Source organism: Sarcophilus harrisii, chromosome 6 (assembly GCF_902635505.1).
Source record: "Sarcophilus harrisii chromosome 6, mSarHar1.11, whole genome shotgun sequence".
Lineage (NCBI taxonomy): Eukaryota > Metazoa > Chordata > Mammalia > Dasyuromorphia > Dasyuridae > Sarcophilus > Sarcophilus harrisii.
The window spans coordinates 77,812,762-77,829,998 of record NC_045431.1 but is presented as its reverse complement, the minus strand read 5'-3'; the positions used below and the strand labels follow the sequence as shown (position 1 = coordinate 77,829,998).

The 17,237-nt window shown below is 38.7% G+C and overlaps 1 protein-coding gene across 1 annotated transcript in view; it reads left to right on the top strand.

The window, feature by feature from the left end:
• TMEM154 (transmembrane protein 154) overlaps window positions 1–17,237 on the top strand; it is a 72,735-nt gene that overhangs the window by 41,901 nt on the left and 13,597 nt on the right. The window contains exons 4-6 of the mRNA XM_023505930.2: window positions 10,055–10,082; window positions 11,859–11,944; window positions 12,921–12,981. Coding sequence (XP_023361698.1) covers window positions 10,055–10,082; window positions 11,859–11,944; window positions 12,921–12,981 — 175 coding nt within the window. The remainder of the gene's footprint in view (window positions 1–10,054; window positions 10,083–11,858; window positions 11,945–12,920; window positions 12,982–17,237) is intronic.

Genomic DNA, 17,237 nt, shown 5'->3' with positions numbered 1-17,237 from the left:
GTTCCTTAAAATGGAGGCTCTGGGAAGAATCCATCAATAAGAGAAGGGGGCTGGCGTAGAAGATGGGTGAGAAGGCAATAGGGGAAGATAGATGTTCCAGGACCAGGAGGCTCCAATCTCTAAAGGAAGTTCCAGGGTGAAATGACAATTGAAGCATGATGTCCAAGTCTAGAAAGTCAAGAGAAGCTGTCACTTGTCAAATGAGTTCTCTTACGCAGTCCTTTCCCATCTCTGGGTTTTGGTTTTCTTGGATTGGATCAGAACAGATTCTTTTTTTTTCCTGCTGAGGCAATTGGGGTTAAGTGACTTGCCCAGGGTCACACAGTTAGGAAGTGTTAAGTATCTGAGATTAGATTTGAACTCAGGTCCTCCTGACTTCAGGGCTGGTGCTCTACCCATTGGGCTACCTAGCTACCCCCTGTAACAGAGATTCTTAACATTCCCCCCCCCTTTTTTTTAACCATGGATCGCTTTGGCATTTGGGTCAAGCATTTATGGAGCCTTTCTATGAATAATATTTTCAAATTCAGAAAAGATGTAGGATTGCAAAGAAAACCAATCATATTAAAATAAAATTTTCCAAAAAAAAATTGAAAGCATGTTCATGGATTTAAAATCCCCTAGATTCCCTTATAATTTAAGATTATTCCAGCTCTAAATCCTAAATAAGATTCAAACAATGGCCAACAGAGTTAATGGAAGCTGTAAAATGAGAGGTCAGATCAAATAAGGCTGCAGAGATTAAAATGAGCCATCCAAACTAGTAAGAATTGAGATTGATTAGACTGGTCTAAAGGACAGAGAAAAAGGAATAGGAGGAAATATATAAAAAGAGATAGGCCAGGTAGATTGGTCTAGAAACCTAGAAAATGGAAGACAAGTAATTGATTATCTTCCTTGCTTAATTTTTCTTTCTCCCCATTTGTGTCCTTCATGTTTTCCTGTTACCATGGTGTCCAGAGCAAGGATGGGCAGTTCACATCAGGCTCTCTGTTCTGATTGAATGCTGATTGCAGCAACTTCACACAGCTTTCCTCTGGAGCGTGTCATTAATTGCTTTTTAAATTTTACTCATCGTCTGTATAGCTTCCAGATGCCAACTTCCAGGTGCTCCAGAGCTGTGGTGGGATAGCACATCAAAAGATAACCTGATATCCTTGTCATGAAGTCATAGGTGATGATGCTCTAGGGAAGTGTCTGGGTGTTCTCATGCAGAGACCTAGATCATAAAAAAGAGGGGGATCTTCATGACTTTGAGGGGGCCCTGCTGCCCCAAAGATACTTCCCTCTAATGACAAGCTTCATCTGGAAGGAGATATTTGGAAGGAAGAACAGATGAGGCTATCTTTATAGCAAAATAGCATTATCCTGAATGGAAGGGCATTTAGGTGGTTCATTGGATAGAGAACTGCATTTTGAGTCAGAAAGACCTGAGTGCAAATCTGGTCCCATCATTTACTAGCTGTGTGACCCTGGGCAAGTCAATTAATCTATCTGCCTTAGTTTCCTTGACTATAAAATGGGGATAATCCTGTCCCCCAGGGTTGTTGTAAGAATAAAATGTGATGATAAATGTAAACTGCTTGACATAGTGCCTGATGTTTTAAAAATGCTAACTATTATTAAATTTAAGTGACAGAGAGGGGATGCTGGACTGAGCGAGGAAGATGAGTTTGACTCCAGCTTTAGACACACAGTAGCTGTGTCACTTTGGCCGAGACACTGAACTTCTCAGATCCTCAGTTTTAGTTTCTGTAAAATAAGAACAATGCACCCATTTCACAGGATTGTTATGAGCATAAAATGAGAAAATGTGAAAAGCAGTTTGCAGACCTTCAATTAGTACTATAGTGATTTGGAACCATGTGCCCAGATTACAAGGTCTGCATTTGTTTCAGCTACACCCAGAAGAGATCAAAGAAGAAAAGGACCCAATACTACTCTTTTCATAGACACCAAAAATTGAAAATGAGGATGGGGGAGAGGGAAGTCTTCTCATTGGCAGTTGGAGGAAGGATGTTCCAAGGATGCCATTAACCAAAGTATGGCACAGGAATATAATGATGAATATTATTGTGCCATAAGAAATGACCAAATGACCTACATGAGCAGAACTAGAAAAATAGTTCACACAGGGGCCACAACCTTACAGAGAAAGCAATTTTGAGACTTGAGAACTCCAATTAGTACTCATAAGCACAGGTCCAGAAGACTGAAGATGAAACATGCTACTTAGTTCTTATCTGAAATGGCACAAACCCATAAATGAAAAAAGAGATATTTGGGTGCACGGCCAATATAGGAATTCGTTTGCTGGATTATGAATGTTTATGATGAGGATATTATTTGGGGGTTTGTTGTTGTTCACTGGGGGCGGAGTTAATAGAACAGATTATAAATGCATGTGAAAATAAGTAAATTTTTAAAAGAAAAACACTATAGAAATACAATTGTTATTATTTTCTAAATTATTTTTAAAGAGTAACCCCCAGGAAAAACACACCTTCAATATCAACATAGGTTCCCTGAGAATCAGTAACTGTGGGAAACTGGGACAGCCCTGCTGGGCTGAAGAAGAAAAACCCTTGGAGCTCTGTGAAAGCAATCAGGCCTCGATGCCATAGAACAGAAAACTGGGTACCAGATTTGCCTGGATTAGAGATGCCATTAGAATTTGCCAGCCCATAGGAAATTATAACAACAGCTCGTGGCTGCCAGAAACATAGTTCCAGGTGCCTGCTGGCTGTTTTCCCTCACTCGGGACCTAAATTTGTCTGCAGGCAATGGACAAATAGCAGCCTACAATTGCTAGGGATCATCAATATTTGGCTCTATGCAGCGAATCCCACTGCTCAATGTTTTTGCAGCTGAATAGTCCTCAGATGATAAAAAGCCAACTGTGAGCCTTGGCTGTCTGAAATCCCTCAATCAATAAGCATTTCTAAGTGCCTTCTATATACTGAGGTACTGAGGATACTACCACCCAGAATGAAATTCCCAATGAATTTATATGACTAAAGTTGGCAATATTTCCCATGACCTTCCAGAGTCCTCTTTCCCAAAGCCCAACATTCTAAGCTACAGTACTGGAGGTGCCCCAATTATGTTTTCAAGAGCTGGGAAGGTTGTCCTTTGCTTCAAGGAGCATCTCCTATATGCTAGTCACTGCACTGTGTGCTGGGAATACAAAGAGAAGATTCTGAATCTGATCTACTATATAATCATTCTACAAACCAGCAAGTTGCCTGAATTCCACTCTGCAGTATAAGATGTGGGCTTTGATGGTCATGTTTCATCTTTATAGCTCCAGAGCTTAGCACAGTGCTTGGCTCATTGAAGGCACTTAATGAATACTGTAGCATTGAGAAGCAGTGATATTTGGGAAGAATGGCTAGCTTTAGAATCCCGGAGACTCAAACATGAACAGACAGTGACTCTGGACAAGTCACTTACGTCTCAAAGTTACTCCAGGCAGCTCCCTAGAATTACAAATTAAGAAGGTACCATTGCATTGTTGGAGAAAAACTATTGCCAAGAGTTTCTTATAATGAAATTACAAGTCTGGTTTTAAAAAATAGGAATGGGGAAGAACTGGTCCTTGAGACAGGACAAACTAAGAAGATAAGGAACACATATGGGCAAGGAAAAATTTCACCATGAAAAAACACTGAGGCTGGGAGTGAGTCATTATGGAAAATGCTCTGCCTTCAGGTGCTCCATGATTTACTCTAAGTTTCAGGGAATAGAAACACTAAACTCCTCTTCAGAACTAAAGCCATGTGTAAATCTATACTCATCTTATGCTTTTGAACTAGGGCATCATTTGGAAGGGATGCAAGGGAGAGTGCCTGGAGAAGCCTCTTCTTTATCTGACTTATGATGTGCCTGAGAACAATTTTCCTGAATGCCTGCAAACAGAGGGGCACTCACTAAATCTCCTCCGAGATTTCTTCCTCCTCTAAACAACAACATTGAGGTGGTTCTGATATGTCTCCTATTTGGCTTGGCTTTCCAATCATCTTTTAGCATGGTTCAATGAAAATTGCACTGGATTTGAGGGAAGAGGACTTGGATTTGAAATACAGCTCAGAGCAAGTATTAAATGACTTCATGACTGCAAACAAGTTACTTAACTACACCAGGTCTTAAAAAGCACCTAGGCTGGGACAGCTAGGTAATGCAGTAGATAGAAAACTGGCCCTGAAGTTAGGAGTTGAATTCAAATTTGACCTCAGACCCTTAACACTTACTAGCTGTGTGACCCTGGGAAGTCACTTAGCCCCGACATTCTCACAAAAAGAAGAAAAACCACCTAAACCAAAAAAGCATTTATACACATAAATATTATTGAGTCATATGCATGTCTATGCAGTGAATCCCACTGCTCAATGTTTTTGCAGCTGAATAGTCCTCAGATGATAAATATATCACAGCATATATATCACAGCAGCCCTAAAATACTCTCCTCTGTCCCATTTTTGCTCATTTCTTTTCTTTTTCAGATGAATTAGCTTTATTCAAATACCAATTAAAACCTCATCCCTATAAAGCATTTCTCAAACCCTCTTAATTCTACTTCCCTTTGTTGATTATTTCCTATTTATCCTCAATAACTTGCATTGCATGTATTTGCCTGCATGTTGTCTCCCTCATTAGATTGTAAACTCTCCGAGACGTAGGATTCTCTTTCACTTTTCATTGTGTTTCCAGTGTCTAGAACATAGTAAACATATGACTATTATCTGTTTGTGTCTGTTTTCAAAATATATTTTGAAGTTGATTCTTTTTTTTTTTTTTTGCAAGCTTTAAGACCTTATAGTCTTAGAGCTGAACCTCTGGAGCCTTCCAGTCCAACCTTCTATGCTTTACAAATGAGACAACTGAGACCCAACAAAGTTGTTACTTACCTGAAGTCATATAGGCAAGAAATGGCTAAGCTAAGATTTGAAGTCAGTCTTCTGATTTCAGAGATAGTCTTCTTATTCTTAATAGGTATATCCTAAGGTATTAACTTTCATTCTATTAGATTTATTCCAATGACTTGATATTTTTTGCATCTCAACTCTGTCATCCTAAATATTAGTAACAACAACAATAGCAGCAACAATTACTACTACTACTTCTACTATTACTATTTTTATTTCTATTATTACTACTGTTTCTGCTATTACTACTACTACTACTACTACTACCACCTATCACTACCACTATCACTACTGATATTGATATAGTGCTTTAATGATTGCAAAATCCTTATTCTAATTCTCATAATAACCATGTGTAACCATCTGTGTGTCATCTCCTTATTGTATATGTGTGCTACTGATACCTATGTACCTTTGACCGAGTCATAGCATTTTGTTTACACCTCTTAAAAATAATTCATTTTTCTATGGCACTTGAAGGTTCTCAAAGCATTTCCCTCAGAACAACCCAGTGAATTGTGTTGCAAGTATTAAAAAGTATATCCCTTTTCACAGATGACAAAACTGAGGCTCAGAAACATTATTGGAGGCAGAATTCAAAGAGACAGTCTCTTGACTACAAATTCAGAAAATTTCCCATTATCCTTGCTGCTTAAAAGGGCAATTTTCTAAATTTTATATCTTCTCCAGTTTCTAGCCCAAAGTCTTGACCTCAGTAACAGCTAAATAAATCTTTGTTGAATGGATTGAATTTCTTTCTCTTTTTTTTTTCCTCCTGATCTTGACTTTCAATGTAAGTCTTCAGGCAAAACTTGACCACTGATCAGGGGTCCTGTAGGGTCATCCTGTTTTTTTTTTTTAATTTTTTTTTTCTTTTTCTACCTGTGAGTTGGATTTTGGCAGCCTCTGAAATCCCTTAAAATCAGGAATGAACTAGAGTCAGCTCAGACCAGCCTGCTGCAAGACCAATTGTTAAATTTTCAGTGTGATTTTTAACATCTTGGAAATGTCAATCATAACAAGTCAGGGCTTGAGTTATTATTTAGTTGATCGATTAGACTTAAGAAAGTGTTAATAATGAAAATTAATTTAAAAGTGTGACTGTCCCTGCCTCTGCCCCTCTTTCTGTCCCTCCCAGCCTGGTTATTAAACATATAATGGCATGCCCTATTTTGTGATTTTATGACCTCCTTTTATTAAAAATGAGGCTATTTTGAAGAGTGAGTCTGAATAACAGTGAGAGGCCCTTCTCCCCTCTCCCACAATTAAACTGTCTCTGAAGTAGCTAGGCCCCAAAGGCTTCTGTTTTAGTACTTTGCCTTACTATGAAATGTGAGCTTCTGGAGGGCAGGGACTGTTTTATATTTGTTATTATATCCCCAGCACCTGTGACACTGCAATGAACAGGAGCTTCATAAGTCTGATGAATTCATACAGAATGCATCTATTTGGCTTAGAAGTTAATGATTACTAGTTTAAATTTTTTTTAAAGCTAGCTTTCTTTCTTTCCTCCCTTCTTTCTTTCCTTTATAAAATAGTATTTTAAAAATAGAGAGTTGATCAGCAGGTTCTTTTTACCCTTATCCCAAGATTCAAGAAGTTTTTCCCTAGGTAATTTTGTTTTTGTTTTTGTTTTTAAAGAAGGATTTCATTGGGATCAATTTTTAAGTATACCCTCTATCCCAATTTAAGAAGCTTTTTTTTCTAGATAAGCTTTTTGGATTTTGTTTTTAAAGAAGGACTCTACTGTTTTTCTTGGTGTGTGTTTTGAAGTTGCTCCATCTGAGTACTGAGCTTTCATTCCATTCATTTATTCCATGAATTCCTTGCTAGAACCGGCAGGCTGAGATGAATGTGGCCCCAACTGCTTCAGTTCCCAGTATTTCTGAAATAAATAGAGAAAGCTATAATAAAATAACAAAAAGGGATAAAAACTAAATCCTAAATGGCCAGAAGCTGTTAACACAAAAAAGTTAAGAACCAAATGTCCTTCTCAGCTTTAAAAATTATTTTTGGTACCTCTTCCCCAAAAGTTTCATTTCACCCCCCCCCCTAAGGAAATCTAGCTGTCCCCCTCTTTTTTTTTTAAAGGAAGCATCGATTCTGTTTATTTAAAAAAAACATTAATTTAAAAACCAAAATAATCAAGAACTTCAGATTCTTGGTAAACATCATAACTTTCTAGTGAACTGATAAATAGCTGGTCCCATTTCCCTCTAGCATGGCAGAGGTCAGAGAATAGAACTCAAAGGCAAAGGACCTTGGTGGAAACCTGTTCCAAAGTCCAGCTCCTCAAGAAGAGAACCCAGGTGGAGACCCTGAAGCTCACAATACTGTATACCTGGTATGTCCGGAAGCAGAGGGAGATCTTGAGACAATTCAAACAGAAAGTCCAAAGTTGTGAAAATATGAGAGACGAAAGCAGTCAGGATGAGCTGCTGTTTCTCTTTTCAGTGTCCAGCCAGCAGAGACAGTGGGGCTGGGCAGCCAGAATGATACCTGTCCTGAGCCTAACAATGAAAAGATGCATTGAAACTGCTTCAAATGGGGACCAGAATCCGAGCAAATCTTGTATCAGATCTACGATCTGCAAAAAAAGAAAAAAATAAAACAAACAAACAAAATAAAAACCCAACAAACAAACAGAAAACCCCACCCCTAGTAAAGAAGAAAGGGAGGCAACAGGTCAAAAGTCTGCAATGAAGGGTCTCCCCATCTAAAGCTCTTAGCTGAAGCTTCAACCTGGTTCCTGATGTCAGTGGCCACAATTGGTGGACCAGCCACAGAAGGAGGAACCCTTTCCCCGGAAGCTGGCCATGGAAGCCTGCAGCACAAACCAACTGCACTGCCTGAACCCACGGCTGTGTGACCCAGGGCTCCCCCCACCTCACAAGGGTGTCTGTCTGTTTGTGTGTGTCTCTGTCTCTGTCTCTGTCTCTCTCTCTCTCTCTCTCTCTCTCTCTCTCTCTCTCTCTCTCTCTCTCTCTCTCTCTCTCTCTCTCTCTCTCTCTCTCTCTCTCTCTCTCTCCTCCAGGTGACCTCTCAAGAGTGAGATACAGGCAGCCAGGGCACAATAAGGTAACTTCCTCCTCCACCATCACCACCAGGGCAACAATGCCATGGTGACCAGTCAGTTAGTTGTCCAGCAGGTTTCTCCAGCAGGCCTGGACTCCTGCCACAATTTCCTCTCACCTGATGGTAAATTGATAGTGTGGAGGGCAGCTTGGCCACACTGGGACCTCCCTATTTCCCCCCCAACAGCTTCACAATCCACATTAACAGCCCCCAGGAAACTCAATGCTCCAGTAGCCTTTCATGGCAGCAGTAACTTAGCTACAGAACTCCCATGTCTACAATGTCTCCCCCAGTATTCCCCCACTATCTAATTCCTATCAGCCATGATGGTCACAGACACCAGTAAGATTAGTACACTTACAACATGTCTTCCAGTAAATAGTATCCTCTACAAGCCTAATAATGCTCACCCTTCATATTCTCTGCTTATATGAACAAGGATCCTGTTTCCACACCATCACCATGATATTAGGACAGTTGTTAAGAAAAAGCACAATGAGCTGATGGGCAACACTGAGATGTTTCTTCCATGTTCTCAAACCAATTCCTCTCTCTCTTTCTCTTTCCAGGGCTTGGTCTGTGGCCCAGTCCACTCATTTGGTTGGTGGGGGGGATTGGAGGAAGAGCGCGGGTGGGGGTCCTCCACCAGCTTGGGGAATTTTGCTTTCATTCCTTGCAGCATTATCCTTGCCTCACAAAGATGCTAAGTATTCACATTCATTCTAGTAATGAGGAAAGAGGAGCAGGCAGAAAGGGCTGCTTGCTCAGAGCCCCAGAAGGGGAAGATGAATTTCCCTACTATCTTCTGTTATGGTCCTTCATCGATCGAACTTATGGAAAAACAAAAACAAAAACTTGAATCTCTTACTAAGATTTCAAGAGGAGGAAATGTGTGCTATTGAACTGAGCCAAACACAGTGTAAATATTGACAGATTCCCTCTCCCAACTCTACCCTGAAATGATCATGAGATTTCTTTTAAAGAAGTAAATGTGTCCGGTGCTTGTAAACTATATTTAAAAGAAGAATTAGTGATGCTTTTTGTTGTTACAGTACAACCATTTTAAAGTATACTTTCCCCCTTCTCCCTATCAGCCTTCTCTTGGAACAAAGAAGGAAAAAAAAAAACCCAGTTAAGCAAAAGCAACTAACCCATCTGCTAAATATGAAAGTGTATGCAACGTTCCAAAGTTATAGTCAACCATTTCTGTAAAGAGAGAAGAAAAGTACATGTCTTCTCCAAGGTTACAACTGGTCGTTATAGTTGCAAGATGTTCAGTTTTGTTTTGGTTTGTTTGTTGGAATCCTTAAAAAATGCTAATTTAGCATGGTACTTAGCAAATCCTTTAGCTCACTAATGTATTTAAGTATTCATTGGAGTTCACAGGTTTGGGAGATTTCAGGGTTTAGTATGAGATATCCAAATTCACACCTCCCTTAATCCTTCCCTTGGGAGGAATCAACCTTTGGGAGATCATATATATAGAAGCTCTTAGAGCTTCAAGTTAGTTAGTTCGGAACATTGCCAAGAGTCAGAGAGAAGCACTCTGGGAGATTGAGAGCCAGGAGCACTCTGGGAGATACAGAAGCCCACAAGCTCTCTCTCGGAGGCAAAACAGATTCATTCCATCTTCCACCTTTGTGCTGGCTGGAGGCTGAAGGGAGAAGAAGCAAAGGACTAGCGGCAAGAGCTCTTGGAACCAAGGAGAGAGAAAACCTCCAGAAAACTAGCCAAGCCCCATCTCCTTCAGAGATAAGATTTTGGAAGAGACAATAAAAGACTGCACTTTAATCCCTGGTTGCATTTGGGGTGATTATTGATCTGAACTGATTCTAGGGCTACCTCCCCAAGAAACTTGCTCCCAGAGAGAACGATTATATTATATTAAAGAAGAAAAACACCACATTTGTTTGTTTGTTTGTTTTTTAATTTAAGTTGCTTTTCTTACTCATTATTCAGAAGAGTGTTTTTTAGAAAGAGTATAGATCTGGTAAGGAGAGAATACAGTGATAAATAGTTAAGAGAATATTTATTTTATTTTTATTTTATTTCAGATGAACTAGGAAATGAAAACATCAAAAGGTAAACCTTTTCAAGTTCTTAAATCTGCTCAATTGTTGAAAAATACAACTCTGCAGATCCTTGGTATTCTCTTGTTTTCAAGTCTTTCTTTTCTCCTGATTCTCCTTGAAAGAGGGAGGAAGTTCTTTTCTCCTAGAGAAGGATTTCTGTGTACCTTTTAGCATGATACCCAAAAGATAGTCCCTAAGTGGTGAGCAAGAAGAAATGCATTTCCTTCCCACCAAACTAAATTCTTAGTAATCGATTTAGCTGCTAGGAAAAAATCCCATTGTTTGATTATCTTAGTCAAATGAACAACTTCTTATATCTGCTACTAATGATTCTAAAGGCAAGATAGGTAATAAAAATTTTCTGGGTGATATCTCCTTGATTTTTTTTCTTATCTATTTCTAATAGTGTTAGGTAGTTTTATTCTTACTGAACAACTTTCCCCTAGCAATTAATTTCCCTTCTGAAACAAAGGAATAGTTGCAACCAAAATAGATGGCAGCAGAAATATAATCCTTACAAAATAATAGCTGGCATTTATGGGAAGTTTGAATGTTTATGTATTGCTTTATGGGGACACCAGCCCTGAAGTCAGGAGGATCTGAGTTCAAATGTGGCCTCAGACAATTAACACTTTCTAGCTGTGTGATCCTGGGCAAGTCATTTAACCCACTTAACCCCAATTGCCTCAGCCAAAAAAAATTTGCTTTATGTATATTATTTCATTTGAGTCTCACAACAACTCAGTGATATAAGTGCTATTATTATTCCCATTTTACAGATGAAGAAATGAAGATTGAAAAAAGTTAAATGATTTGTCTGAGATCACACATCCAGTCTAAGGAAGGATTAGAATTCAAGTCTTCTTGACTCCAAGTTCAACTTCCTGTCTATTTTGCTGCTACGACAAAGTTTCTCCCAAACTCAACCGATTATTATCTGAGTGGACAATTTGTTTGCCCGGGATGGGAGTAGCAGAACACCATAATGGTTAAAGGAATATTTTTAGAATCAGGAAGATCTGAATTCAAATGCTGTTCCTGATACATAAAAGTTGTGTGATGGACAAGTCACTTGTCCTCTGAAAGGGCCAGGAAACTCCAAGACTCCTAGTTATATTTGAGCTGCTAAGCTGTATCTGTGGGGAACATTTCCACACTGATGAAATCAGAGGTCTAAACCCTGCACAAAGTCTGCTGAGACTTTTCTTTTCTTTTTTATATCTATAATAACCAGACAGTTTCTCTCTGATTTTGTTCAACAGTCAATTATCAAATCTGAGAATTGGTTGCAATGGATTTCTGAAATGGAAAAATTCCATTTTTTTTCCAGAGGAGAAAAAAGGGAAGAAAGTAGAGGATTGAAGATAGTTTCTTGACCTTGGGTGATTTTTTTTTTCAGAAAGTCTTTGATGAAAAGGGAAGTAAGACTTGGCAGGGCTAAAACATGAAGAGTGACCTTCCTGAAGACAGTCTTCTGGTTGATATGTCTGTGCTGACTGCATTTTCTACCTTTAGTCTGGCTTTTGGGCCACCCTGTGGTTTTCGTCCTACAGCCCACATGTTGATATTACATTTATTATTTTTTCTCATTTTTTGGCTCAGTGAGAGACTGATGTTTTCTTTATTCTTAGCTTTGAGTGAAGATTAATGTCACTGAATGAGGCAGAATGCCTAGGCTAGCCCTGAACATCAGATACTGAAGCTTTATCTTCTTCTACAGTACTAGGACATTTGGGACTCTGGGAACCTTTTTTTTTCTAACTTACCTTTTGTTTCCTCTCTCCAGCCCTATTTTTGAAGAAGATACACCCTCTGTCATGGAAATAGAAATGGAAGATCTGGATAAATGGATGAACAGTATAAACAGAAATGGTACTGCTAATATCTAGCTATATTTTGTAAAGAGACTAAGAATTTCTCTCCAGATCGACAAAGATAAGTTTCCCTAAAAATAATCAAGTTTCCCTCCCTCCCTCCCTCCAGTGGTGATCTTTCAAAATAGGAGAGGATGTTTCTATTTAGGAACTGAAGCATGGTAGCAATTGGACAGGAAGAAATTTAAGACACTAATCATAATAGCCAATACATTTATTGTGTTCCATTCTTTAAAACAAGCGATTATGCGATAATAGAGATCTTTAATCTCATTTTAAGGCAGATTTCTAATTCCCTTAATAGCCTTAAATGCTTCTATAAGAGAAGCAGCTATAGATAGGGTGTTACCTTGGAACCAAGAAGCCAAGTTCAAGTGCGACTTTTCTGACACATGCTAGTCTGTGTAACCCATCAGTGCTTTAGGCAACTCTTTAAGACTGTAAGTTACAGAGAAGGCACTAGCCTGCATTGAAAGAAAGGTTTTCCTCATCTGGGAGCACCTTGTATTAAAGAATTTATGAGCTGTCTTTAACTGCATTCCTATAGGTTCCATTGCATTTTGTCTTCTGTGGAAGTCATTCTACTACCATCATGACCACAGCAGAAAGCCATTTTTCTTTTGTTTTATATACTAAAATACTCAAATCATTAATTTTGGAACTGGATGGGGATATGGTGTGGTCACTGATATACTCTGAGTAATCGAGGCAATAAGGAATTCCAATATATTTGGGTGGGAGAAGGGAAGGGAAGGGGAGATGAAGTGATTAAAAACATCTACTTGATGCTGTGAGAAAGACCTTTAAAGGGTCTCACCAAAGCCATACCTGTGACTTCTAGAGCTTCCCAGGAGGACAGAGTCTAAACAAGTCCCCCAAAAGATGAGGCTGAACTCACCTGCGCTTATTCTGATGTCCCTGAAATGGAGTGACATTGACTAATGATGGCCAAAATGTCTTTCACCCTTTCCCAGCTGAATGTGAGTGTCTGCCCACAGTCAGAGAAGAAGAGAAGGAGTCAAACCACAACGCCAGGTAATTGCAAATAATGAAGGGGCTCCTTCGCCTGGCTGTATACATGGACAGGTGTGGAGGGGGTAGGTGGGGGGAGGAAAAGGAAGGAAAAGCTGCACAAAACATACAGGACATTGTGGTTCAGTGGAAAGAGCATTGGCTCTAAAGTTAGAGCTTTCTCTCTCTTTCGCTGTATATATATATATATATACACACAATATATCATATATATTATATAATAATTATATTAAATAATATAAATATATATTTTATATATTTATTTATAAATATTTATATATTTATATTAATTATAAATTAAGTAATTATATTAATATATAATTAATATATTATATATTATAATAATTAATATATTAATATAATATATGATATATATATATTCAACAAAATCTCCTGTGTATCCCTGACAAGCCATATGCCTTTTATGGGACCTCAGGTCCTCATCCATAAAATGAAGAGTTTGAACTAATTGACCAATTCTAAAGCCTCTTTTAGCTCTGAATCTATAAGCCTATATCCACTTATACATTTCTTAAAATCAGTATTTATACTTCCCAGACCTTCTAAGTAGATTCTTAACTGGTTCCAGTTTCGTTTCAGTCACCCTAAATTATGCTAAACTCCAGTTTGTGTATATCAGAGAGGCGGATGTTTTGTACAGAAAACAGATGGCAGAAACAGTCTCCAAAGGGGTGAATATAAACAACAGTGAGGGAAAAAATGAAACCTTACATTTAATAATTTAAAAACAATCTAACACCTGGACAGACTATTTTAGGAAGAAATGGGGGCATCATAAAAACGTTTTTATTTCGACCACTAGGTGGCTCTGCTCACTTGAGAATCTTCAGCCACTCAAGGTGGGGTATTCTGAAGATATCATTGAGTTCTTGCCTTTGGTATAGAAAGAAGGTCCTTATGTCTGGGAATTTTTAAAGCTGGTTTGTAGAAAGGGATTGTCTGGTCATGTTACGGGAGGTACTTTGCTCAAAGGTGGAACATTGGAAGGATCGGAGCAGAAGGCTGTGGAATTGAGACAATACCAGGAGATGGTGCTGGAGCCACAGGTGTCTGTTGGATGAAATGTTAAATGAGGGAGTTCAAAAGTGCTTTTCTTGACCATCATGCTTATCTTTTGTTGAAATAGAAAGATCGGCACATGTTCCATTCCTTCTGATTAGACTGCATTTTATTTTCCCAATCACAGCCCATGCTTAATTGTAATTGCTTTGGGTCATCTCTTCTTGCATTTGCCTTGTCCATTCTCATACATAAAGGATCTCAGGAACTTCTCCATGCCCATAGATAAAGAATCTAAACTTATCCAACTGAGGCCCCGCAAATGGCTTAGTCTGGGGTTTGGAGAGTTATTCTACCTTTAGGGGAATAGTAATATCAGAACCTTAGATAGCGAAGTTACCTTATAAATCATCTCTAGCCAAACACCTCCTTTTACAAATTAGGAAACTGAGACCCAGACAGTAATGACTAAGGTCACACAGGTAGCAAATGACAGAGCTTTGATGAATCCCGATTTTCTGTTGCCAAATCTGACACTGATAACTGTATCTTTCCTGCTCCTTGTGAATGAATGGCTGCAGAATCCTAGCTCAGAAGCATTGGAAATTCAGGATTTGGGTGACAGCAATGATTCAGGGGGCCAGAATGTCAGTATTAAAAGACTTTATTGCTTCTTTTTGCTCCATCCCCTTTCCTCTCCTCCAGGGAAGGCCGCCCAGTGTTCTCCAGAATCAAATCCATTCCTGGAAGGGTGGGACTGGGGAAATCTGATTTCATTATTTCTTTGTAGTGGTATGAATCTAAGTCAATGAATCACTCCCTTAGGGTATTTGCTTTTTAAAGGTTATCTCTTAATTGTGTAATGGAAGGTTGGCTAGAGGCAGTTCGGACCACAGTGTGCTTCGAGAGAGAAAGTATGGGAAAAAAGACAGGGTTTCCCCACCTAAAGAATCACATCATGACATATCACTAGTGACCCCAGACTGAACAATCCCCAAACAGATTATTTAATCCTTGAACAAATCAGTGATCCCTCATGCTGAAAACAACTCTTCCCCTTGTCAAAATTCCACAAAGAATGTAGAGGCTTTTCATCAAACTGGTTTTTTATCCTAACTATAAAATTAAGTTTATTAACAATAGACAGCATAGTTTACAAAATAATAAGACAATCTTCTGAAATTTTAAGAGGACAACATTCCTAACTTAAACTCTACTTCTCTTGACTTCCATATATTTATTTATTTATTTAAAAAAAGAATTATATTTAGATGATCTTTAAGAACATTTCCACTTCTTATTTTTGTGACTATTAATTCTGAGATCCTATTTTCAGAAGCATATCATGTAGGAAAAAACAATACAATGCTATTTAGAAGCCTTACCTTTTTTAAAATTTAAAGCTTTTTATTTTCAAAAACATTTCAAAACAAAGCATAGTTTTCAGTATTCACCCTTGCACCACGTGTTCCTAATTTTTTTCCCTCCTCTAGATGCCAAGTAATCCAATATATATTAAACACATGAAATTTTCTATGCATATTTCCACAATTATCATGAGAAGCCTTACTTTCGCCTGTGATGCGGAAGGTCAGAACTTCTTTCCAAATTTCTATCTCTTGTAGAAATAATTTACTTGAATGCAGAGTTCTAACTTATTACCTGTGCACTGCCAAACTCAGGGTGAGGGCTTCCTTGTACGTGGCCTAATCAAGAGGAAGCAGTCTTATCAACAGTCTTTTTGATGCTCCTCTGGAGGGTCTAATCTACTAATGGGAAGCTTAATTCAATTTAATTTCACAAACATTTATTAATTGACTATTATGTGCAAGGCACGGGGCTAGAATGCTAGGTGATAGTGATAGAAAGAAAGAAATCAATGACCTAGAAAGAAAAGAAACAGCCCTTTCTTTCAGGGAGAATGCCACACTTAGACAAATAAATGCAGTTTATATCAACCCAATTCAAAAGGCATTTATTAAGCACTTATTAAAAACATGGAGCTTGGTATGGTAACTATAGGGTTGTCCTCTGAATCTGGAAGACCTGGATTCAAATCCATTTCAGTTACATTGGCAGTGTGACCCAGTACTAAACTTCTCAGCACCTCCAGGCAACTCTTTAAGACTTTAAGCTACAAGAGAATTAGATCTGATTTGGGAGAGGAAGTTCCTTCTCATAAACTCCTTCCTATACTATGAAACCAGAGTCTGTCCAAATAAACATGCACAGAGACATTGGGCATCTAAAGACAAAAGAGAAATCAGCTCCTATTCCCAAATTGCTTATATATTACCTTGGTCTTGAGTTTCTTGATTAAACATTTTAAATAAGTTTTAGAAATGAGTTTAAAAAAATCAAATGAGATTTCTGTTTGTATGTTGGGAATTGACAGAGAGAGGGGGGAGGAAGAGGGAGAAGGAGAGGGAGGGAAAAGGGGAAAGGGGGGAGAAAAGGGGAAGAGGGATAGAGAGAGGAGAGAGGGAAGAGGGAGAGGGACAAAAGGAAAGATAGAGACAGAGACAGAAAGACAGACAGAGACAGAGGGAGAGAGAGAGAGAGAGAGAGAGAGAGAGAGAGAGAGAGAGAAAGAGAGAGAGAGAGAGAGAGGAAGAGAGGGAAGGAGAGAGAGAGGGAAAGGGAGAGAAGGGGAGAGGGAGAGAAGAAGGAAGGGAGAGGGAGAGACAGACTATTTTAAGAGTTGCTGTTTATTGGACAAAAAGTGATAACCCAGACGGACAGTAACTTCTCACCAAGTTATTTCCTTAAAACAGTGGTCTCAAGTGCAAACAGAAACAGGGTGTTATTAAACCACCTGTGAGGATCCCTGCAGCCCCCTATTGACTTGGAAAACCACATGCTAACATTATCTACATTCCATTGTATTTTTATTTATTTGGTTAAATAGTTCCCAATTGGCAATGACCCTTTTGGTTCTGTTTTCTCATCAAAAAGTGAGAGGATTGGGCTAGGCAATGTATAACAGATTTGAATAGCTCAAAATTCCATGAATCTGTCTTTGTAGATGGGGACAGCTAGGTGGGGTAGTAGATAGAATGGTGATCCTGGAGTTGGGGAGACTCATCTTCCTGAGTTCAAATCTTAGCTCAGACACTCACTAGCCATGTTACCCTAAACAAAACCCTTAATACCGCCTCAGTTTCCTTATCTGTAAAATAACTGGAGAAGGAAATGGCAAACCACTCCAGTATTTTTGCCAAGAAAACCAAATGGTGTCA